The sequence below is a fragment of the Rhinolophus hipposideros genome (assembly GCF_964194185.1).
Source record: "Rhinolophus hipposideros genome assembly, chromosome: 9".
NCBI lineage: Eukaryota > Metazoa > Chordata > Mammalia > Chiroptera > Rhinolophidae > Rhinolophus > Rhinolophus hipposideros.
Genome location: NC_138055.1, coordinates 74,883,273 through 74,907,171, shown reverse-complemented (window position 1 = coordinate 74,907,171; position 23,899 = coordinate 74,883,273). Strand labels below are relative to the sequence as shown.

General features: G+C 36.6%; 1 protein-coding gene across 2 annotated transcripts in view; it reads left to right on the top strand.

Annotated features, from left to right (window-relative positions):
- LIN7A (lin-7 homolog A, crumbs cell polarity complex component) overlaps nucleotides 1–23,899 on the top strand; it is a 148,040-nt gene that overhangs the window by 101,809 nt on the left and 22,332 nt on the right. Inside the window, exons 3-5 of one of the 2 annotated variants that reach the window (XM_081058843.1) lie at nucleotides 6,091–6,162; nucleotides 6,238–6,314; nucleotides 8,473–8,682. In XM_081058843.1, the coding sequence (XP_080914969.1) occupies nucleotides 8,566–8,682 (117 nt within the window). In that variant the 5' untranslated portion in view covers nucleotides 6,091–6,162; nucleotides 6,238–6,314; nucleotides 8,473–8,565. The remainder of the gene's footprint in view (nucleotides 1–6,090; nucleotides 6,163–6,237; nucleotides 6,315–8,472; nucleotides 8,683–23,899) is intronic. The other variant, XM_081058842.1, reaches the window with a different exon arrangement.

The following is a 23,899-nucleotide window of genomic DNA, read 5'->3' as shown; positions in this document are numbered from 1 at the left end:
TTGTGTTGTGTATATTGTCCTGTTAAAGAAGATCCTTAATTGCTTTTCGCTTGTGAGTAGGTGGCGTTAACTCCTAGGCTGACTAGTTGTGAGACTTGGCTCTGCCCACCTCAGGGTGTTCTGCTGTGTGAGGGTTGACCACTTAAATGTGGTTTGGCCTCTATGGGCTCTTGTGCCTTTAGAGAATTCCCTTTGGGTGTGCGACTTGTAGGTCAAACCCAGTAGTACTCTGGTTTGGTCTGGAGTTGGCCTCTGGATATGTTGAATCTTGTGCCTCTTAAGCTGGGCCCTGGTAGGGCAATTTCAGAACAAAGCAAATCACCAAGTACAACAACAACAGGAACAAAGAAAAAATCAAATACATTCACATGTAAAAACAACCAACAACCCACTCTCAACACAGGCAAAGATATCAAAGATATAAAGACAAAACCAAAAAAAAGCAGCGCCAGTCTTGGCTTAAGCCCACCAAGTAATCTCCAGGTTGTCCTCTGCTGTACCAAAGAGTCCCCTGCCTATTGTGCAGGCAGAGCCAGTCACCTGGTGCCCAGAGTGACATTGGAACTGCAGATTTAGATGCGTGGAGCTGAGGGGTCTGGATAGTAGTTTCTACAAAGTCAGTGCAGTGTGCCCTTGCCTGCACATATGCGCACTGAGAATAGCACCACCAGCCCTGTGTTCAGTTCTCCTGAGTCTTAGGGCACTTCTTCCTTGTGTGGTGTGTGTGTGTGTGTGTGTGTGTGTGTGTGTGTGTGTGTGGTGGGCGGGAGATTTCTGAGCTGCTGAAAGCCCAGAGCTGTGTCTGCCACTTACTGCTGATCCCTGGGAGTGCCTACGCAGTTGTAATTGCCCTGCCTTAGGCAGGCCAGAAAGGGTGGGGGCTGAGGATAGAGGGGTCTTCTCTCTCCCAGCCCAGCCATGTCACACTCCTTCCACAGGCCAGAAAAGGTGGTGGCTGGAGATGGAGGAGTCTCTTCTCTCCTAGCCCAGCAAAAATCACACTCTTTCCAGACTCTTCCGTGGGTCAGAGCTGCACGTCAGTCTTCCCAGAGCCTGAGCACTAAGGCTCCTTTGTAATCTGACACTACTCCTCAGTTCAGGGGCCAGTTTAAGTCTCTGGAAAGGCGTGGGTAGGATTGGAAGAGTGGGGGGAGGGGCTCAGGTATGGAGTTTGTGTCCTTTGTCTGACCTATGTCCCAACTGGAGGTATCAACAGAGGTTATTGCCTCAAACGCTGGATATGCTGCCCCCTTGGTGGGAGAGATCAGCTGTGGGACGCAGGGAAAGAGCCCACCTCCTGGCTTTTGTGTTCTCTGTTCTGTCCTGGGATCCCCTGTGTCTCTGCAGCTGCGGATGCTGGCTGTATCTCCATAGCCGAAGGTGCGGGCAGCGTCTCCACTCTGCTCCCGTCCCTCTTCCTCTGCTCTCCCAATTTGTCCACCTTCAACTAATCCTTGCACGTGTTTCTTAGCTGTTCTGTGTGATGAGCAGAGAGTCCTTTGATGGGTTATAAATGTCCCGTTTGTGATAAGATCCGAGGAGAACTCAAAAAGTGCGCCCCGCTGCCACCATTCCTATGACATCACTTAGAGTATGGCCTTTTTCACTTAGTAACATGCATTTGAAATTCATCGACATTGTTGCGTATATGAGTAGTTCTTTTTTATTGCCTAGCAGTATTCCGTTCTAGGGATGCACATTGATTTGATCATTCATTCACTGTTGAAGGCTGTTTGAGTTGTTTCCAGTTTGTGGCTATTGTTTTTAAAAGCTGCTATAAGTGTTTGCATTCCATTTTTGTATGAATATACATTTGTATTTATCTTGGGTAAATATGTGTAGCTAGAAGTAGATGAGTGAATCTTATAGTAAGTTTAGATTTAACTGTATAGAAAACTGTTATCTTGTCTTCCCAAGTGGCTGTGACATTTTCCATTCCAGCCAGTAATATATGAGAGTTCTAGTTCTTCAACATTCTTGCCCATACTAGGTATTGTCAGTATTTTTTAAAATTTAGACATTCTGATAGCTGTATAGATGTATCTAAGTATGGTTTTAATTTTAATTTTTCTAGTGTCTAATGATATTGAGTATCTTTTCTTATTTGTCATCTATATATCTTCTTTGCTCCTATGTCTATTCAAATAAATACTTTACCCCATTTTTAATTGTATTGTTTTCCTATTATTGACTTTTGAGAGTTCTTTATATATTCTGAATATGAGGCCTTCATCAGATATGTGTTTTGCCAACATTTTCTCCCAGTCAACTTGTCTTTTCATTTTCTTAACAGTATTTTTCAAAGAGTTAGTTTCTGCCCCTCCATTTTTTAAACTACAGTTTTAGTCTATCATCTTTCAGTTTCTAAGACCTCATATTAACAAATTTTCACTAATTCCTCATGAACAAGTTACAGTATATCTTTTGGAATTTGATGGGGCTAGGAGAAAATAGATGGTGAAGATAGCCTAGTTCTGCATAACATTTATTTGGATAATGTAAATGAGGAAGTCACTTGGCTGAAAGCAGCGAAAAATGCAACTTCCATGGCTTAAATAAATAGGACTATTTTTCTTTGTTACAAGTTGAGAGAAGAGCAGCTGCTTCTTGAGTGGGATTCAGGAGCTCCAGTGATCAGAGCTGAAATCTATACATCATCTCGGCCTTTCTCTTGTAGTTAAAGGTTGCTGATACAGCTGATTGTATCCACACTCAGGACAAGAAGTAGAGAAGGGAAAAGAACACAACTTGTGGCAAGAGAGCAACATGCTCCCAGAAGCCTCTCAACAACTTCCAGTTGAATTCTCATGGGACAGAACTGGGTCATATGGCCAGGCAATGCTGGGAGGAGCAGGCTGTGTTCAGCAAGTCTACCTAGCGTCTGCCTCACACAGCAATTTTTCAATAACAGCAAAATATGAAAGGTAATAAAACTGTAAGAGCAGAAGACATAACAATCAAAATCTAGTTTTGAACTCAAGGTTTTTTTCTACATTTTGCAGGCCAAGAAGCTAAATTCTGAAGGCATCATTCCAATTGCATCTTAGGCATGCATATAAATGGAATAATAGATATACAGCAGCTATTAGAATAAGAAGAATATTAGAAGAAGAATATTAGAATAAGAATAATGGGTAATGGGCTTATGAGGCCACATACTTTATATTATTTGACTGCCTCTTGAAGATACATACCTAGTAGAAAAGTAAGATGCATAGATAATAGGTCGCTTAAAGTCACATAAAAAAAGGGATCCAGGACAAGAAACTCATGATATATAATTGTCATCCCTTACCTACCTTTCTGTACCAATCAGGGTTTTCAAGATCAAGAAGAACGATTCAGTGTAAAGTTTGTACTGTGATATTGTCTACACAGCCTGTATATGCATGCATAAACAAAAGCTCAAAGGCAAAAATCCTCTTGCACTAGAATTTTAGCTGCTTGTCTTCAACCCCATCTAAATGGGAATTCTGTTGTAAACTTGGTAAATAAGTTGAAATTAAAGTGAAGCTTTTACTTCATTTATATTTGTTTTTGTCTCAGTGATAAATTTTCCATCCAGAAAAAAGTAGTCTATTTGCTTTTTGATTTAAAGAAAAGTAAATTTTGAACGGTTCATTAAAACATTTTAGAAACAGCCCTTCCATAATGAGCGCTAATGTTAATTCAGAGTTTCAGAAACAGCCATTGTTTACCTTTCATATTTTGGCCCAGGTGCCTAACACCCTGACTAGAATGTTAGCAGAACAAATGAATAAAGGAACCTTCTGAACCAGCTCACTACAATTCCATTGCCTTTACTGAGTTGATCTATATTTGTATATTTCCAGTAGCTTGAAATACATCCTAAATATGCAAAATGCTATTGAATCTGTGAGAATTATTTAGGTTAGGAAATTCCTGACACTAAAATGTAAGGTAAAACTGTGTACAACAGTTTCTATAAATTATCTGACTTTCACTAGGAATTAAACCCATCTTAACCAATGGAATGTGCTTAGAAATGCTGTAGCTAAAGTTTCCCAAAAATGTGGGGACCCAAAGGATTCTGGAGGCTATAAACCCTACTGTCCCTTGTTGAAGCTCATACAACCATTTTCAGATTTTCCTTTAAGAACTCTCTCAGGGTATCTGTTAAGATCCTTTAGCTTTCTATAACAACTTTTTCAAAATTTTACAAATTCTTTTATAATTGTCCTCAAAAAGTAAACTAGGCAAAGACACGAGTATATCATGTCCCTTAGAAAATGAGAGGCTAAAAAGTTTTCATAAGGTGACACAGCTAATAGAAATAGAATTAGTATCTCCAAGCTTTGACTTGACTCTGTAATCAAACCATGTCCCCTTCACCCCATTTTTGAAAATCTACTAATCAGAATGTGTTATTTTATTTCACGTAATCTTAATATAGTATAATCCTAGTGGAAGATTCAAATACTGTTTCACTGTCATTTGGAGTGATTAATTTGTTGTTTTCAGAACTGTTGTATTGTACATTTACAGCCACTACTTGTATAATGGTAGGTGTCATAGGAAAGTTAGATACCTTTATTTAAAATATAAATAAAAACTTGTGACATCTGCAAGGTTTTGTTTCCACACATGCTGCCAGAAAGTAGTGGTCAGATGCTGTCTTATGATAAGAAAGCCTGATGTGGTTAAAAGAGGAAAGATTTTGGAGGCAGTTGGGTGTGAATCTCTGTACTAAATCTGCCACTAACTAGCTGTGTGATCATAGGCATGTCACCTTCTCCATGGCTATTTTCTCATAGGTGGAATGACTGAATCATAAGCTGTGAGATTGAATGAACTCATAGACCTAAAATGCTTAGCATTACACTTGGCCTAGAATAAGTCCTCGTTAAATGCACACCAGAATCATGATAATTTACTCCAAACATTATTTTTTGAACATTTCGAAGACCCTTTACTCAGTGCTATAAAGTGTGTTTTTATGGCTTATTGATTATTACATACAAGAAGAAAAGCTATAGCTTGATTCCTTAGTTTAGGATTTCTCATTCTCAACACTGTTGACATTTTGGCAGATAATTCTTTGCGGTGGGGGGCTATCCTGAGCACAGCAGGATGTTTAGCACAATCCAGGCCTGTACGTACCGGATGCCAGTATCACTGTCCTTCTCCCCATTTGTGACAACCCAATATGTTTCCAGACATTGCCAAAAAAATGCCTCCTGGGGTGGGGTGTGGGGATTACTACCAGTTGAGAACTACAGTCTTCAATCAATTCTTTGTAAAAAGTGCTCATGAACTTCTAGTCCTAAAAGATTCTTCCCAAAAGATCCTGGGTCAAATAAGTTGCCAAACATTTAATAATAATTAATAATAATAACACCAGTTGTACTATTGTAAGGCTCAAACTTAGGTCCGTTAGCCAGGAAAACCTGTATACTTTCTACATCATTCTGGGTCCCGATTTTACTGCTATCCTTCCTATTTCATCTAAATGTTAATATGAACCCATAGTTGATCTGTTGCTCTGTGTTATTAGTTTTAAGAATCTCTTACTTTACTTGTCTTTGTTCCTGAATATTATTTGATCTGTATATCTATGAATTATGAATGTGTGTCATGAACAGGAATATACTTTTCAACTTGTAAGGAAAAGATATTGTTATCCCAGCTTTCTGGAGTATTAATTTAGAAAACTATTTTTAAAGTGTTACCTAGATTCAGGAAGTAACTACGTGTATCCTTTTATCACATATTTGACAGATAGAGCATTTATAATGGTAAAAATTTTTACTGACAAAGTAGTTTTTATAAGACTGTATGTATAATAAAAATGAATGTGAGAGTTTTTATATTTGATAAACATGGAAAGCCAAATTTAAAACTTCTGAATAAAAGTGATTGTCTTTTCTCACCCAGTCTCCCCCAACCACAAAAAAAAAAAAAAAAAAAAAAAAAGGAAGGATTTTTGGCCCAAATCATCAAGATAATTGATTCAGACCTATTTCACTTTGTGATAGGAAACTTTTGTATTGCAATGAAAATTTATTGTCCTGTCTGCAGTGAAAGACAATAACCCCTTACACATTCTTTTTTTTTATGTGAACATTTTAGGTATATCAATACATGCATGAAACGATAACTGTTAATGGCTGTCCCGAATTCCGTGCCAGGGCCACAGCAAAGGTAAGACTTGAGTAACTTTAAAAATATACTTAACCCCAGTGATCTAGTAATTGATTGTGCGCGTGTGTGTTTCAGGTATTCTCGTGTGTACACTGTAAGAGAATTTAGACATCAGTGGCAGCCCAGAGTCTAGAACCAGTACTACTTCCCAGGTAAAAATCCTAATGGAAAATTGAACGTTTCTGCTGCTTCTGTAGCTTAAGAAAGGAGAATGATTTCATTAAACTCACTAAATGTCCATTTAGCACAAGCAAATCTACTGATTCATTGTATGAAATACTGTTTGGTTTTTTTTTGACAAATTCCTCTGATCCAAAAGAACCTGTTCCCTATAGTGTACGTGAAGATTTATTTGCCCAAGTCTAAAGATTTGACATTAAGCAAACTCACCTGACACCCACTGATGTAGTATTTATTCTTCCATGTATGCAGCTGAGCAGTGGGTAACTGCTGAAAGAATGTGACGTTAACCTAAAGGGAAGGCCTGTCACCTTCTGTGGCAGGGACCACACTTGCTCTTTAAAAACTGAAATCCAGAGATTGCAGAGACCTACTGATGGAAATGTTAGAGCAATAGGATCATGAAATTATTTGGAAAATAGATAATTAGGAAATAATAGTTTTAAGCTAAAATCACTGATGCAGTCCTTATTTTACAAATGTAGAAATGTTATAATACATACACACTTGCTTTTTAAAAGCTTTTCTTTTTTTAATAATGTATCAGAAATAAGATCTGGTAAAAATAATGAGAATTTTCCATTTAGCTCTTTTGTGTTACATCACTCCTTGTTTGGTTTCTCTCCTGATTTTTCAGTTTTCATCCTGTAACTGAACACTGTGGATTTGTAAGGTTTTTTGTTTTGTTTTTTTAACCCAAACAAAAAGAGGGTATTATCATCATTACATCATGCTTTGCTTGTACTAAAGTGGAACACACACAGAAAAATGATCCCTACCTGGTTTAATTAAGGGGAAAGTGAATTTTATGTAGTGTTTTAGCATTCTCATTTCTTATTCATGTAGAACAGCAGGATAGCAGCATAATGTTGCAATAGCACAATATTTTCTGGTTGTTTCTGGGCTGTCTGCATTGCATCCATGTCAGCCATGAAAATCTATGCATGACGACAAGGTTTGCATGAGCAAATGCATGTAGCTAAAACCAAGCCATTATTTCCATATCATTCACTATCTTTCACTAAATGCAGACAGTAGCATAATGCTAAATTGATGTGATAACGCTGTGTGTGGAAAAGAATGTACAGTAGTTGGGAATCGATATTTTTACAGTGTTGAGTAAATCACTTTATAGCAGGTATCTATCTAATCAACTGTGGTTAGAAAAGGTTAATAAAGGTGGAAAAAAAGAAGCAGGCAGAGAATCTTTTCTTGATAGAAACTATTTAAATGCTGTCATTTTATTTCCATGAGGGGTGGGAACTAATGGTAAGTTGCTTTGTTTTGTTTTGTTTTGTTTTACTTATTTTTTAATTAATATATGAGTTTTAAAATAAAATTATGTCCACATTAAATGGTATTTTGTACTTCTAGGTATAAAACTAGAGACTATTCATTTTGCCTCCATTGCTATGGTAGTTGAGATATTAATGTTAAAGGTGGGGGGGGAAGTCCTGTGCCAGATAAGAGAAACTCTCATAATAACATGGCATGTTGATGTGAAATAATAATAATCTGTTTGAATCTGTTATTTTATTGTAGCTTCTGTTTTCTTTTTGGCATCTTCAAAAGAAAAGGAAACTATATTTGCTAAGCCAGTGGTCTGGCAATAGCAAAATTATAGATGTACTCACCAGTATACTTAAATCTAAGTGGTCCTCAGTGTATTGAATAAATATTGATGAACATTTATGTGCAAACATGGGGTCAGACTGTGTGTCATACAAAGAAGTGTAAGCCTCGATCTCTGCCCTTTAGGTGATCATAGTCAACATATATACATACTAATTATAGTATCTGTACAATATGTAGGTAGTATATGGACCAAACCTATTCGAAGCCCAAGAATAGGAGGAATTCCATCTAACCGAGGTAATTGGGAAAGATTTTCATGAGAAGGGAAATTTTTATCATAATCGATAAGGTCTAGACAGCAGGAAATTGCTGCTCTGGGCTTTACCAAAGAAAAGAATTGTAGATGACTAAGTGAAGAAACCCTCTTTTGTGTGTTCTTTCTTTCACAGGAGAATGCTATAAAAATATGAGGAGTTGCCTGATCCACCCACTGCAAAGCATATGATTAGCTCTATTTTCCTTGTTTTGTTACCAAATGACCATCTTTTCTTTCAGGCAACAGTTGCAGCTTTTGCAGCTAGTGAAGGCCACTCCCACCCTCGGGTAGTTGAACTGCCAAAGACTGATGAAGGCCTTGGTTTTAACGTGATGGGAGGAAAGGAGCAAAATTCCCCCATTTATATCTCTCGCATCATTCCTGGAGGGGTGGCTGAAAGACATGGAGGCCTCAAAAGAGGAGACCAGCTGCTATCAGTGAACGGAGTGGTATGTTCATAAAATAACCACAGGTTTTCACCTTAAGCACATTATTTTCTCTGCTGCTACAGAAGTTAATGTTGAAATTGTAGAACAAATCTTAATTTGGTGTCCAAAAACCTTCCTAAGCATCGACGGGTATTAAACCTACAAAAGCAGTAATTTTATAGTTTTTATGGCTCATATTATCTTGTTCAGGTATAAGTATGAACTAGTTGGAAAATCGTCCCAACTGGTAAAATTTACCCCATATAATTCTCTAATTGATGTTAGAAGAACATAATTTCAAGGCACTTTTTATTCAAAGTTACTATAATCAAATATACACATTTTAAAAATAAAGATAAAATTCCTCAGCCTGTATTTTTTTCATTTTAATTAAAGAGGAAGGACAATTTTAATATATAGAATAACATACATGGAAAAGGCTAGTGCACAGATAATTCTTTAAGCCAGGTGTAGAGCTATTGTATAGTAAAAATATGTCAGCCTCCTCCACAAAAATGGTTGATTACATTATCTATTCATATATATATATAGAGAGAGAGAGAGAATTCTTAGTTTTCACACGAAATTAAAGTAAATTAAAATATATAACATTTTAAAGTAAAAGTAGGAACATACAATTTTTTCATAAACCCATATTCTTTCGCTACAATTACCTCCACTGTAATAATGAGTTGCGAAAGAAATAGCTTAGTGTAAAATGAATAATCTTTCCCCATAACTACTACTTAAATAAAAAATGAGTGACCTAAAAGCATATACTTCAGATGTATAAATAGGGACATATCAATGATTACCTTCCTATTAATCTAAAATATTTTCCCTAAGAACTTAAGATTTTAATAAATAAACTATATTTGGGTATTTGTGGCCATATTGATTTCTGCTTAGAATATCTGGAATAAAATGCATTTGGAATGTAGTATTTTATTGGTAACTAGGGAGTAAATTCTCCTTCTATTTATATCCCGCATTTTATTTCTTTTTTTTCAGCCTTACTAGTAGTTTTATAGAACCCAAAACTATTCATTCAACTCTGCTGATCTCTGATGTAAATTAAAATTATCAGTCCAAGAATATTTTATATCACTTCAGTATTTCAATTCTAAAATTACCATTTCATTTACTTTTCTCTATGTAACAAAGCTTTCAGATGAGCTCTTTATTGACTTTTGGATAACTTGACTTTTTCAAAGCATGTTTCAACTGATAATTTCAGAGTCAAACTTTCTAGTAGATTGCTCTAGAGCTACGTCATGTAATTGTATCACAAAATAATCTGTGACTCATTGTATGAATTTACAATTTTTCTGAATATATTGGGTAGATCGAAAGAAGATATAGATTTTAAAACTTGAAAACTACAAAAAGGAACCAAAAATATATGAATAGTTATTGTAATTATATAAAGCAACAATAAATATATGAAATCACTTTAATAGGTTGTTTACTTTTAACTGTCTGTCAAGGGAGCTGAGTCTTTGTTTAACCCATACATTTGCAGGGAAGACAGCTTTTGGCATTTCATAATCACTCATCCTTCCCTTGCAATGACTGTGACTATCTGGGAGGTTGTGAGAGGTGGGGGGGGGGTGAGGTGGGTATTGGAGGAGTGGAATCAGATACACCAGACTTTACCACTCAGTATCTATATAATTATGAATTAACGTCCCCTAAACTTGAATTTTCTACTCTACAAAATGGGAGTAGTAACTAATCTGAAGGGTGCAGATGAAGATGAAGTTAAGGCAAAATGTCTGTTAAGAACTGTCCAGTGACATTATAATTTGGTCACACACATGTGATAGGTAAGGGTGGTTACTGAAGAAGGCTGAAGAGAGCTAGCAATCCTTCTCTGATATGGCTAATGCTATTTACATTAAAGGTAGATCTTAAAGCAACTTCTGGTACATATATAAGCATATTTTACCAAACATTTATTAGCAAAAAGATGTTAATACAACTGCTTCCGTAAATTTGGTGAAATCCCAGTTCTCTGTCCATTCAGATGTTCCAATCATTACCTTGGAAAGAAGGTTCACTTGAGGCAGATGAAACAACATTCCAAGGCCAGGATTTTGTTACCCTTATATTCAGGATCATACAACCAGAAATTCTATTAAACTGACCTTTGGAAATAGGAAAGTTTGGTGTTCAAACTTAGGCCATTGATTCTATGGTACAGGCTACGAGCTTCATCATGAGTTTTTATACACTGTTCATGTTCAGGTGGGGAATGTCTCCAAAAGTCTTTAATATTTCACATACAGTGTGATATTAATTAATTAAGTTCCATTTATCATGCTTGTTAATGAGTCACTCATTTTGCTAATGAGAACCCATTTCTGCCATATTTTTGCTATTAAGCAATACATCATTTGTTCATTGAAATAGGTATAACAAATGCTTTTATAGTGACCAACCTCTAGAGTGTTGCCATTCTGGTATAGTGCTTGCTGACCAGCTTGGACGGTTTAAGCTCTTAAAGATGGTATTTAAAATATTGCACATCCATATAATCAAACTGTATATTATAAATATCATCTTTTAAAGTATTTTAAAGTAGGTTATATACATTTTAACAATGTCTATATTTATCAGATGTTGAGCAAGAGGCAGTTTTCCTTCTGTAAATGAGAAACTGCATGACCCAATGGGTTTCCCATAGTCACACAAAGAGTGGTTAATCCAACACAAGGACCTTGGGCATCTAACACCCAATCCAGAAGTCTTTTTAGTATAAATAATTCCAGTCAGAAGTATTTAATGAAAACAAATTACTCTGTAATGGAAGGGCCAGAAAAATAAATAAATAAAAAGAGAAAAGATTAGCAAATGATCAAGTTATTTCTATTTACACTTAAAGTACTATTTGGAGTATATAATATGAAAGATTTTCAGAACATGCTATTCTGAACAGAACAAATTTTGGAAGGAAGTGATTTGGAAGGCTGAAGTAAACCTTAACTACTTCAGTACTCTAGGGAAATTTTTCTAATGCCCTACTTAAAAAAGCAAAGAAATTTTTTTATGGATCTTTAAACGTCTGAAAAAACATAGTGTCTTAGAAGTCAAAACAAAAGGAAATTTATACCAGCTCAGTTATCACTGGGAGAGATTTTTTTTTTTTTTTTCCCCTATCCCTGAGCTCCATGAGAAATTTCCCATGGAACTTTTACAAATGAAACATGGAATCACCTAACACAATTTTATAGAAAATACAGAGAGCTTTTGTGTATGGCTATTTCTTAAGTCAACCCTCAGTAAAAACTTAGAGCTGAATTCTTAATTAAAATTAAACATTAACAGGAGGTCAAAATGTTAAAGATAAAATTTATAGCTTTCTAATGATCTCCTTTTTACCCTTTTATACCCAAACGTTTCATCAACAATTTTGAGAAAGGACTAAAGGACTCTTTATAAAGGCAACAGCCAATGTGGAGCCAGCAGCGAGGGTAAATACATTTAGTATCACAGTCCAGATATTAAAAAAAAAACACACCCAATAGCATGGTACAATAGACCTAATTTAATATCAATCTATGTGAAGCCCTGTTCCTATACCCAGAAAACTAGCTATCATGTGCAGAATCGGGAAAGAATGGCTAAACATCAAAACCTGAAAAAAAAAAAAAAAAAAAAAAGCAAAGAAAGCCTGGGGGATTTCAGTTGATTTGAATAGGAATATGAGGAAAGTTGGCAAGAAAAAAACCCACCAAAAACATGTTAATATGATTGTAGGGGCCATTAATACAAATGTTATCCACAGACATGGAAGGGGAGCTCTTGAACGTGCTATTCAGCTTACATCCCATCGTGCTCCCATCCTGGTTCTACACTTAGGAAGAACAGTTAACTAGTTCATAGATGAGCAATCTTGCACACAATGAACATGTTAAAGGAGGACTTGAGTTGTGTAGGATAGAGAAGAGAACATTTAGGTGGTTGTCCTCAGCTGTCCTCCATTGAATGAGGCAGCAGATGGCAGAGCCAAGACCAGTGGGTAGAAATCACAAGAAAGGCAGATTTCAGCTTATTATAATAGAAAGCTTTGCAACACTTAGAGCTCTGTAAATAGGGAAAGATTGAGTCATAAAATAGTATGTGTCCATTGTTTGAATTTTTAATCGGGAAATAGAAGACCACCTGGCAAGAGTATTTCAACATATGTGTACTGTATAGAGCTGGAATAGTTGGCCCTGAGTTCCCTTATAACTCTGTAACTCTGTGATTCTACATCTTCAGGTAGGATTTTGCTGAGACTTCCATATTCTCTCTCTCTCTCTCTCTCTCTCTCTCTCTCTCTCTCTCTCTCTCTCTCTATCTCTATCTCTCTCTCACACACACACACACACACACACACACACACACACACACCACTTTATACAGGCAAGTAAGCTCCACTAGTCTGTGTACATTACTAATAAGACATTTTTTCTTGAACAGAAGAATTAGAAATCTACTATGATATTATACTTTTTATTTATTTAGTACTTTACAGTTTATGAACAGCATTCATGTGAGATTCTCTCATTTGTTCCTCAAAACAGTGTCATGAAATGGGTAAGGACAGAGTTTATTCTCTTTCTTCTCTCTCTCTCTCTCTCTCTCTCTCTCTCTCTCTCTCTCTCTCTCTCTCTCTCATACACACACACACATTTACACACACACACACACACACACACAGAAATGGATACACACAAATGTGCACACAGACCCACACCCAAATACACACACATGAAATAAATTTCAACCTTTATTGTGATCATTACTGATGCTTAGCAAATATAATAATTTATTATTTGAAAAGTCAATCCCAATGAAATCTGTAAACTCTGTGGATTGTGCCAATGCCACTTTTCTGGTTTTAATATTATATAATAGTTTACAAGATATTAATATTGAGGGAAGCTGGGTAGAGGGTGCTTTGGACTTCCCTGTACATTTCTTTTCAATTTGCTGTGAATCTATAATTATTCCCTAATAATATTTTTAAAGGAAGAAAGTCTAAAAGAATCACCCTGAAATATCCTACTGGTACTGAGGGAGAGAGTTCAGGTGGGGAGCAAGAAGGCAGGGGACAGAAAGATAAAACAAAAACACGAGAACTTTAACTATGTCATAGTGAAAAGAGGCCTTCATTAGCATCTGAAATCCAAGCATTGTTTTAGAGTGTCATTGGAGGGAAAATTAAAGTTAAGTTCTCCCAGCTCTGCAGTTAATCTTAAATAAAGGTGTCGCTACAGTGTATGCACACTACTAATTGATTTTTAAGTGTAACAGATGAATGAGTAAAAGTTTAGGGATGCAATAGGATAAATTGTTTTCCTGAAATCTGGCTTTTTTTCACATTTTATAAATAGGTATGCCAAGTGAAGGGTGAGTATTCACAGTCCAATTTATTTATTCGAAAAGACTGTTCGGTGTGGAATGAGGAAAAAACAAAAATTAGTACTCTAGATTTGAGTGCTATGAGGCTGCACCATCCCAGAGAGGAAATCTGTATTAAAACCTTATTTATCTGTTATCTGAACAAAGAGAAAACATAAATAAAAAGATATTTTAATTACTATGAAATGCGCCATAAGATTTCTATGAAAATTTAAGCGTCACATTAAAATGTGTGCTCCGTTTATGGCAGTACTTTTTGTTCATTGCTTAAGCTTCAGTCTTAGCACAGTCCCGTACACAGTTAAAACTGTACATAGTTAAATTTCTTTGACCTCAAGGCACAGTTGTAAGCACTTTACATAATTAATTTATTATTTCCCCCTAATGATCTTTTGTGGTAGGTACTATTATTAGTGCTCTCATTTTACAAATGGGGAAACTGAGGAAGAGAGAGATCAATTAACTTGCCCGAGGTCATACAGCCACTGAATAACAGAGCTGGAGTTCTAACTCAGGCAGTCTGACCTTATTCGTCATAACTTAAGGGTAAATATGTATCTTAGCCATTAAATAAATTAGTATTTTCCTGCGTAATGTAGAAAAGATCAAGGTGTCTTCTCCTTTATGGGATTGCATAAGTGCATTTTTGGTGGGGAGAGAGTCTAATGTTTTTCTCAGATTCTCAGAAGGGGCCTTGACCTTTAAAAAATTGAGAACCACTCCTTAAAATGGTAACATTTTAAAAAAGGAGGCATTCACTTGAATTCACATGGCTCAGAATACAGAGGGGCACAGAGAGCTTGAATATGTTCGAATTGTTCCCTAGCTGCCTAACTTACCAGTCTGCCCTGTGCCAGGCACAGGAACTGCAGGGACCAGAGTGTGGCCTGAGCAGCCCGTTACAGCCCTGATCCACCTCTCTGGAAGTCCACTTGGACAGTTAGAGGGAAGCCCATGCAGACGTAGAGAGGGCAGGCAGAGCCTTAGCCTTCAGTTTCCCGCCAGGCCAGGCTTAACATCCCCACCTCAGTTCTTAGGCTGACGCCTCAGTCATGCTAATCGCCTCACAGTCCCTTTCTGCCTATAGGACTCATTTCCAGATTCTTTACCTTTTTACCACAGCTGAGTGGGAGATTGTTTGGGTTATAGTTAAACTGGAGTGCAAGCTGGAATTTCAGTTAAGTGCTGAAAATGTTGTTCACTGAGTGACATCATGTGACACTCCACTCACAATTGTGAAGGAGCCAAGTACAATGAACTTGTTGTATTTCAATCACCTTTGGAATGGCACAAACAAAGCAGCGTCATCTAGTATATTTTGCAACACTGAGCAGGTAGCATTCTGAGTCCCCTTCATTCTGAGTTGGATCATGATAAGAGGTTGTTTCATTTAAAAAAGTGGGACAGGGAAATGCTGTCCCACTATCCCAATAGAACAGGCAACAATAGCTCACAGGCTAGAATTGCTACATTCCCACCCTGTGATTTCATCCAGCAGGAATGGGCACCAGGTATATTAGCTCTCAGACACTGAGACCAACTTGAGCTTTGAATGTACGCTTAGATACTGCTGATAAAGTTGAAAATGTATCAACGCCAGAACACATCTACATTTAGCCAGTGTTGAAGACAGATCTCTAAATGCTAGAAAGCATTCTGACACTTGGGGTCAAACTGACCTAAATTTCTATTTAGATTGCTGATAATGGGTCTTTGACTATTCAATTTAGTTGTCGGTACAGTCTTTCTCATAGTTATTACCATTATTTTCTTACCATTTGTTGTTTGTTGTTTTCCTCATTTTGTGCTATTTTAGCAACATTTTTATTCATTCAATAATTATTTGTATAGCAATTATTATGTGACAGCTGCTGAGCTAAGCTCTGGGTATAAATGGTGAACAACACAGAAAAAGTTATAACCCTCCTGGAACTTTCTGCCTGGTGGAGAGTAAGAAAATGACAATAATAATAAATATATACATATGACTGTATACGTAAATGGTGATATCGACCACTTATCCCATCCTAAAGGAAATGTCCCCAGTGATTCAATCATTTCCCCATTGGTCAGAATAATGAGGTTTTCACTCCATGTATGTATTAGTTTCCTATGGCTGCTGTAACAAATTACCATAAACTTAGTGGCTTAAACAATAAAAATTTATTTTCTCATAGTTCTAGAGGCCAGAAGTTGGAAATCAGTTTGAGTGACCCAAACCCAAGGTGTGACCAGGGCTCTGCTCCCACCAGAAGCACTAGAAAAGACTTTCTTTCTTGCTTCTTCCAACTATTGGTGGCTGCCTGCAGTTCTTAACTTGTGCCTGTCTTACTCAAATCTCTTTCTGCCTAGGAATATTATCTTCTTCTCTTTTGAGTCAGATCTTCCTTTACTTCCATCTTGTAAGAACACTTGTGTTTGCATTTAGGGCCTACCAAGGTTATATAGGATAATCTCCTCATTTTAAGATTCTTAACTTAATCACACCAGCAAAAACCATTTTTCCACATAAGGCAACATTTACAGGTTTCAGGGAATAGGACCTGATATCTCTGAGGGCCATTTTCCAGACTTCTACAATATGTTAATATCCTAAATCCGGAAGGCTTACAAGTGTCTAGAACTAAGGAATGGGACCAGCTGTCCACAAGCCCTGGGCATGTTGGTTTTCTACTCTCATCACATGGGCTGAGTATTTCCATTCTACTCCTGGATCTGATAATGCAAGTTCCTTTTTCCCCTCCCTCTTTGGGTACTTTTCTTCTTTTACTTCCGCCTCTAAGCACAATCAATGAAGCCCCTAATCTGCCTCTTCCTCCTTCCCGCAGCCCAACCCTGTCTAGTCTTTGGAAGGTGAAAAAATGCAACCATCTTTTTCTGTCTCACACCCAAAGACTTTCAGCTATTTTTGAGTCCTTGTTTTGCTCCCTAAGTGAGAGCTAAGGAAGCAAAGGGAAGGAGAAATACACAAAGAACACAAATTTATACTTTAGGATATAGCACTGCCTTATAATTAAATGTTATGACAAGTGTTAAAAGGGAAAAAGGAGAAGGAAATAAGGTTCCACGTAAAAGAATAAGACACACTATTCATAAGTGTTTGGGGATGGCCTCTTTGAGTGGTGGCATTTCAGCTGAGACTGAGGACAAGGAAGAGTTAGTTATCATCAGAAGAAAGAGTTTGTGAGAAGTTCCCCAGATAAGAAAGTCCATGACTTGCCACGTGGGAGTGGCTGAAAGAACAGAGTGACTGAGGCAAGGAGAGTCAGATAAGACGAGCGGAATAATGGGTTGGGAGCCAAATAAGGCACATTCTTATAGGTGCTACCAAAAAGGCTCTATTTCAGTTCTTTATTTTATTTCATTTCATTTTATTATTAGGAATCTCAATGTTGTTTATCAATTCTAAAATCTGGTGATATGCTAAGGAATTCTGATACCTTCTAGGGCTATGCACTAAGAAACAAAATGTATTTTTCTTTATTTTAGTATATTATTTTTATTTCTTTATTGACATTTTCTTTCTATACCCTAAACCACTTTGACTAAGTTCTGGCATCTAATAACAATGTTAGAAGCTGTTTCTTTTTATTGTTACTTTTAATGGACGTTGAAAACTTTTACTTTACTGTCAATTGATATTTCCAACATTTCAAATAAGACATTGCACTTCATTCTTATACTTTCTGAGGAGTTTAAGGTATTCTAACCACAAAATGATCATTTACTTTTAGACTCATGTCATCAGCTGTAAAGCAGAAATAGCAATACCTTTCTCAAAATGCTGACCTAAAAATTAACTAAAAGACAGTATAACACAATAACTGTTAATTATTATTAACTGTTAATGTAAATTCCTTTTCTTTAAGGCAGGTAATAATCCCCTTCCTATCTTACAGTTTTGCCTGCATATAGATTTAAGTTCTCAGCTCAGACTAAGCCATTTCCTCTGTTCTCTGTTTATCTTCAAGAGACAGTAAAAGTCCCCCATTGAATATTCTAATTACGGAGACAGTTGGATCCCACGTATTGACAAGTCACTGGACTTTTTGGCATCCATATGTCTGCAAAACTGACGTGATGACATACGTCCTATCTATCTTTGCTAATAGTTATGAGAGTGAGAGAGAATTAATAAATACAGCATTGGAAAAAATGAGGCTTTGTCTTTCCACAAAAACACAGCATTATTGCTGTATATTATAATTAGACAGATTTTTCACCAAACTCCCAGATGGTTCTCTCCATATTTCCTATATAACAAAGTCTTAACTTACAAACTAGAAAATATAAATAGAGTAATCATCCTTCTTCGGTAGGTTGAGATATATGTGGTTCGTCTCAAAGGAATACAGTGTTTGCCTTCAAATGCCGTGCTAGGTCAAGTTCTGGTATCTTTAATACTTTGTGGAACTCACCAAACCAAATTACCAGTTATTGTTTTAACCATTAGTGGAAAAGCCGATTTCTAGTTCCTAAGGAACATTCTTCTAACTTACTCAAAGTTAGGCATCAGCCTAAAGCAAAATTGAAATGTTGTTGGTATACCAGAGTTCCACAGGTATACCTAATGAAATGAAAACCAAGGTGAGTCTCAGAGTTTGTACAATTTTCTACAATGGGGTTTGAATCTTGTCTTTTTCTTTGTTTGTTTGTTTCCTCAAAGAAAAAAAGACTCAAATGACAAGTCGTAAATTATTTGTGATTACGGAGAGGGAGGTTCATGTGAAATGCCCAAACTCTAACTCAGTTGTTAGTTGCTGAGCCTCTGATATGGGAAAGTGCAGTGAGACAATCTTGGCAGTTGTGATGCCAGAACCACACCTATCTGAGTTTAGCCAAGGGCATGGCCTGTTTTAATGAAGTTGTGTGGTGTGTCATTTTGAACCATAGGTCTTCCTGCCTTGGTTTGCTTTCTCTTCTCTCACAGATACAGAATCATTAGTTGGTCATTTTTATCACTGTCAACTTTGCTTGGAAATGTAAATTACATTACAGCCCTTCAGGGGCACCCAAACACTTCTCGAGAAAAGTAATGTTTCTGTTAATAGGTGTACTTATTATCACCAACAACTATGTAAATGTAGCATAGCTTAAGATTTAAGAATGTAACTTTGAATACAACCAAGGCACGAGACTTTATACATCCTGGAGTTAAAGTCTGCAAATGTAATTACGGTTTTGATGGAACATGAATTTAAATCACTGCCAGGCTGATATGCACCAGATTTGGTCTCCTAGCATCAGCCTAGCCTAGTTTACCACCTAGCACCTACATAGCAACTCAGCTTTTTCATTCTGAACTCATCACCACATATGACGTACTCATTACGTATTTAGAAATGTAGCAAAATGTGACATCAGAAAAGTTCAGGATTCTAGATTTTCTCTGAGCTCCTACCTTTGAAAGCCAAGGAAGCGTGATGCTGTACTGGATTTGGTTTTGCAAAGGGCTCTCCTTGAAGTAGGAGAGATAAGTTTGCTACTTGGGTCCAAGAGGAGATTACACAAATGAATAGAGATGACTAGTGGGAATTGTGGCAATCTCAAGAGGAAATGACCCATTACAGTTCCAGCCAGTTATTGTCATTGGGGAATGTGGACAGTGTTGGCCAGATAAGCCAGAATGAAACAAAACACCTACTGTCTTTGTAGAGGAGATGATATACTAGTAGAATCTTAAAAAATAAGTAGTAGTTATCTATCGAAATGTCAGAGTGAGTGGATTGATGGAAGAATAGTACAGGCAAAAGGTACAACACAAGAGGTCTGATAATTAAGTTCAAGAACTTATTGCAATTATGTTGCTAACCCTTTTTGATATCAGAGTGGTTATTCATTATGAATTTGTACCAACTGGATAAATGGTTAACCAAGTTTACTGTTTGGAAGTGTGTAAAAAAGTTAGGCGACCTGAACTTTTCGCCAATAATTCATGGTTCTTGCATCACGACAATGCACCAGCTCACATGGCACTGTCTGTGAGGGAGTTTTTAGCCAGTAAACAAATAACTGTATTGGAACACCCTCTCTGCTCACCTGATCTGGCCCCCAATTACTTGTTTCTTTACCCAAAGATAAAGGAAACATTGAAAGGAAGATATTTTGATGATATTCAGGAAATCAAGGGTAATATGATGACAGCTCTGATGGCCATTCTGAAAAAGAGTTCCAAAATTGCTTTGAAGGATGGACTAAGCACTGGTGTCGGTGCATAGGTTTGCAAGTGGAATACTTTGAAGGTGACCGTAGTGATATTCAGCAATGAGGTATATAGCACTTTTTCTAGGATGATTTTGTGAACTTAATTGTCTGAACTCTATGCACAAACATATAAAGAACAGCATGATGTTTATAGCTAAAGAATAAGGCAAAGTGTAGTGATATTGGGTTGGAGGGATGGTAATGGTCTGTGTGACAGTGGGCCCCATAAGCCACGAGTAGTAGCCAGGACTTATTATTTGAAGGGGGTAGGAAATGGAGACCATAACATGGTTTTGTACTGGCAACAGCCAGCATGTGGGTGTGGGAGTATGTGAAGGAGTGGAGGAAAAATCGGAGGTGAGGAGATCAACTAAGAAACTATTAGGAGTTTTGGAGAGACATGGTGAATGTCTTAACTGCAAGAAGAGTATTTAGGATAGAGAGAAAGGAAGAATTTGGAAACTATACATTTTGGAGGTAATGGTATTATAATCTTGACCTTGTGATTGATTAGATGTGAGATTAAAGGAGAATTACCAAAGAAATCCTAAGTTTCTGGCATGGATCCTGTCTCCTATTGATACAGGAGAAAAGGTTCAAGTGAGAAAATGAGGAACTCAATACTCAGCACTTTGTGATATCTGTGGGTCATCCAGGTGAAAGTATACAAAATAGAACAATTTCATCTAGTTTTGTAGAAGGGCAGGAATTTTAATTTAGTTCTGCCTTTTAGGAAGGTGTAAATGACTTAACTGAGTTCTAGCAAACTAACGGCATTTCAAAGTAGAAAACTTTTTTTTCCCTACTATGTAAACTTTTCACTAAATTACATTTGTCAAAATACGGTTTCTCAAAATATAGTTGGTATTTTGAACTGGATATGTTTTGTGGAGGAGGCTGTTCTGTGCTTTGTAGGATGTTCAGCACCATCCCTGGTCAGTAACACTCCCCACTCCGCAGTGACCATCAAAATGCCTCCAGATATTGTCAGCTCTCCTCTGAGTAGCATAGTCACGCCTGAACGAGAACCATTATCTTAAAATAAATTAATCCAGTTTCATGGGAATTGATACAAACCAAATAGGAGCTGCACTTATTCAAATCTGAATTGCATACATTATATTTTTACGGCATTTGTAACTAGAATGTACTTGTACCAAATCGTAGCATGTAGGGAATTCCACAAATGAGGACCATTCTGGAAAAGACTTCATCCAAAGCTGCTTCTGAATTGCAATTTATGTGAAGGAGAGCCCTGCAATTGACCATATTTACCATGGATGACAAAGGCAAAGAGATTGACAGCTCACCATTACTGAATCTGTCTCTATAGGAAAACAGTGTTTTAAGAATATCACTTAAAAGGCTTCAGAGTGCCAAAAAATAATTATCAACCATGTGCCATGTACGTGGCAGTGGGAAAGGGACATCATACTCTAAAGGGATTTACTTTTATTTAATTCTCCTAGAAACACCAAGTTAAGTTTTTTTTTATAAATAGAAGTGGCTTGATTACTCATAATTTGTCTTAGCTTTAGCTTTGGGTGGTTTGTAGAAATATTGCGCCCATACATCATAATGTGAAGGCCTCAGCACTTTTCTGCCTAAGTGTAGAAAGTATAGTACCTATTTGACCACTTAATAAAGTCTGTCATTGCTGTCTACAGGGAACCTCAGAGCTCTCTGAATTTTATAATGGGTCTGAAATGTGGCTCGGTCATCAGGCTAGGAGGGGGACAACTGCTAATCCTGAAATCTGCTTTATTTTCGTGTCCGTGATCTGTTTAAATTTTTTCAGTTTATATTAAATGATCATTATCATGTAGCTATTCACTCCTAAGCAGTTGAAGAAGCAACTTTAAATATCACTGCTCCTGCTATAGCAATTTAGACAGAACTAATTATCACACGTAGCCATTATACACACCATTTCACACAGGTCCTATTTTATTAGATGAAATTGGCAGGAGGGATAATGCAAAGCTGTATGATGTTAGTTATCACATCACACATCATTTTATGATGTCAATATTTGCAGGTGTTAAAATATGATTTCCTCCAATTATATTGAATGTAATGTTGCACCTATTTGGAATGTTCCATAAAGAAGCCCAATCACTTTTAACCTGCTTGGCCTCTCATAAATTTACTTATTTTTTAAGAAAATCATCAAGTATTTAATTATGTGCAACAGTAGGCATATTTGATTATTCTGTGGATAGAACAAATCAAATATAATTATTTAAATTCCCTGTGATTCACTTTCAATTATTTATAGGAATGTGGGGATCTGAGTCAAAGTTTTAACTATTTTTGTTATGTTACAACAAACCTAACCACAATCATCTGCTTTCACTAATAGATTTGTTGCTCAGTTATTTCACCAAGCCCTTAGCTTTAGAGATATTAAATAGGACAGTAAGTTGACAAAGTATGCATAAATGCCCTATGTCTAGAGCACATATGTGACCAAACAAAGTTATATGGCGTTTCTTGGACATAGTCTTAATAGTCATTCTTTCATTCACTCAAAAAGTGTATATTAAACATCTCTAGTGTTTAGATAGTATTTGAGGCAGTCAGGATCCTTTGGTGAAAAAAAAAAAAAAAGGAGAAATAGTCTTTCCTTCATGGAGCTTATTCCAGTAAGGTAGATAAGCAATAAACAAAACAAATAAATAAACAGATATAATATTAGATGGTAGCAAGAAAAGAGTAATTGAAATTAAAAGAAAAAAGAGTCATCAGTTCAGTGTAAGGAGGATAGGAGGTGCCAGGGTACGGAAGGGGAGGGTGTGGTTCTGGGCAGGGGAGCTTCAGTGAGAAGGTAAGGACTAAAGGAGATAAATGGGTGAGCCACATGAATATCTAGAGAAGAACATTCCATGCAGAGGAAAGAGTCAATGCAAAGTCTCTAAGATGGAAAAGCACTGGCATGTCGGAGAAGCAACAAGGAAGCTAGAGGTGAATTCAGTGGTGGTAGCTCACATTTTTTTTTTTTAATTTTAAAGTTTTTGCTAATTTTTCTTAAATGCAACTTTAAAAAAATATATCTTCTATTTAATATGTACTATGTTTCCCTAAAAATAAGACCTAGCTGGACAATCAGCTCTAACACGTCTTTTGGAGCAAAAATTAATATAAGACCCAGTCTTGTATTAGATAAGATCTGGTCTTACAGTAAAATAAGAGCAGGTCTTACATTATTTTTTTTGCTCCAAAAGACACATTAGAGCTGATTGTCCAACTAGGTCTTATTTTGGGGGAAACAGGGTATGTCACTACATTAAAATGGTAATTTTAAAACCCCCAAATATTAGATTGAGAAATAAAGCAGGCAGCCCCCCAAATGTAATAACAAAGTTGATAACAAAAGTAACAGAAGAGGTTTCCTTTGAGAACTAACAAGCCAGGCATTTGCTACAAACTCTAAATGCATGAGCTATTTATTTCTCGTACACTAATTCAAGGTACTTTATGGAGTTTGAGGAGTAATTCGATAACTTCTCTGAATCTTAGTTTCCACATTGCTGAGAAATGGTAATATTCATGGTTCCTTCGTTTCATGTTTTGGTGTTTAAATGCCATAACTTAGTTCCTGACACATAGTAAGTACTAAATAAGC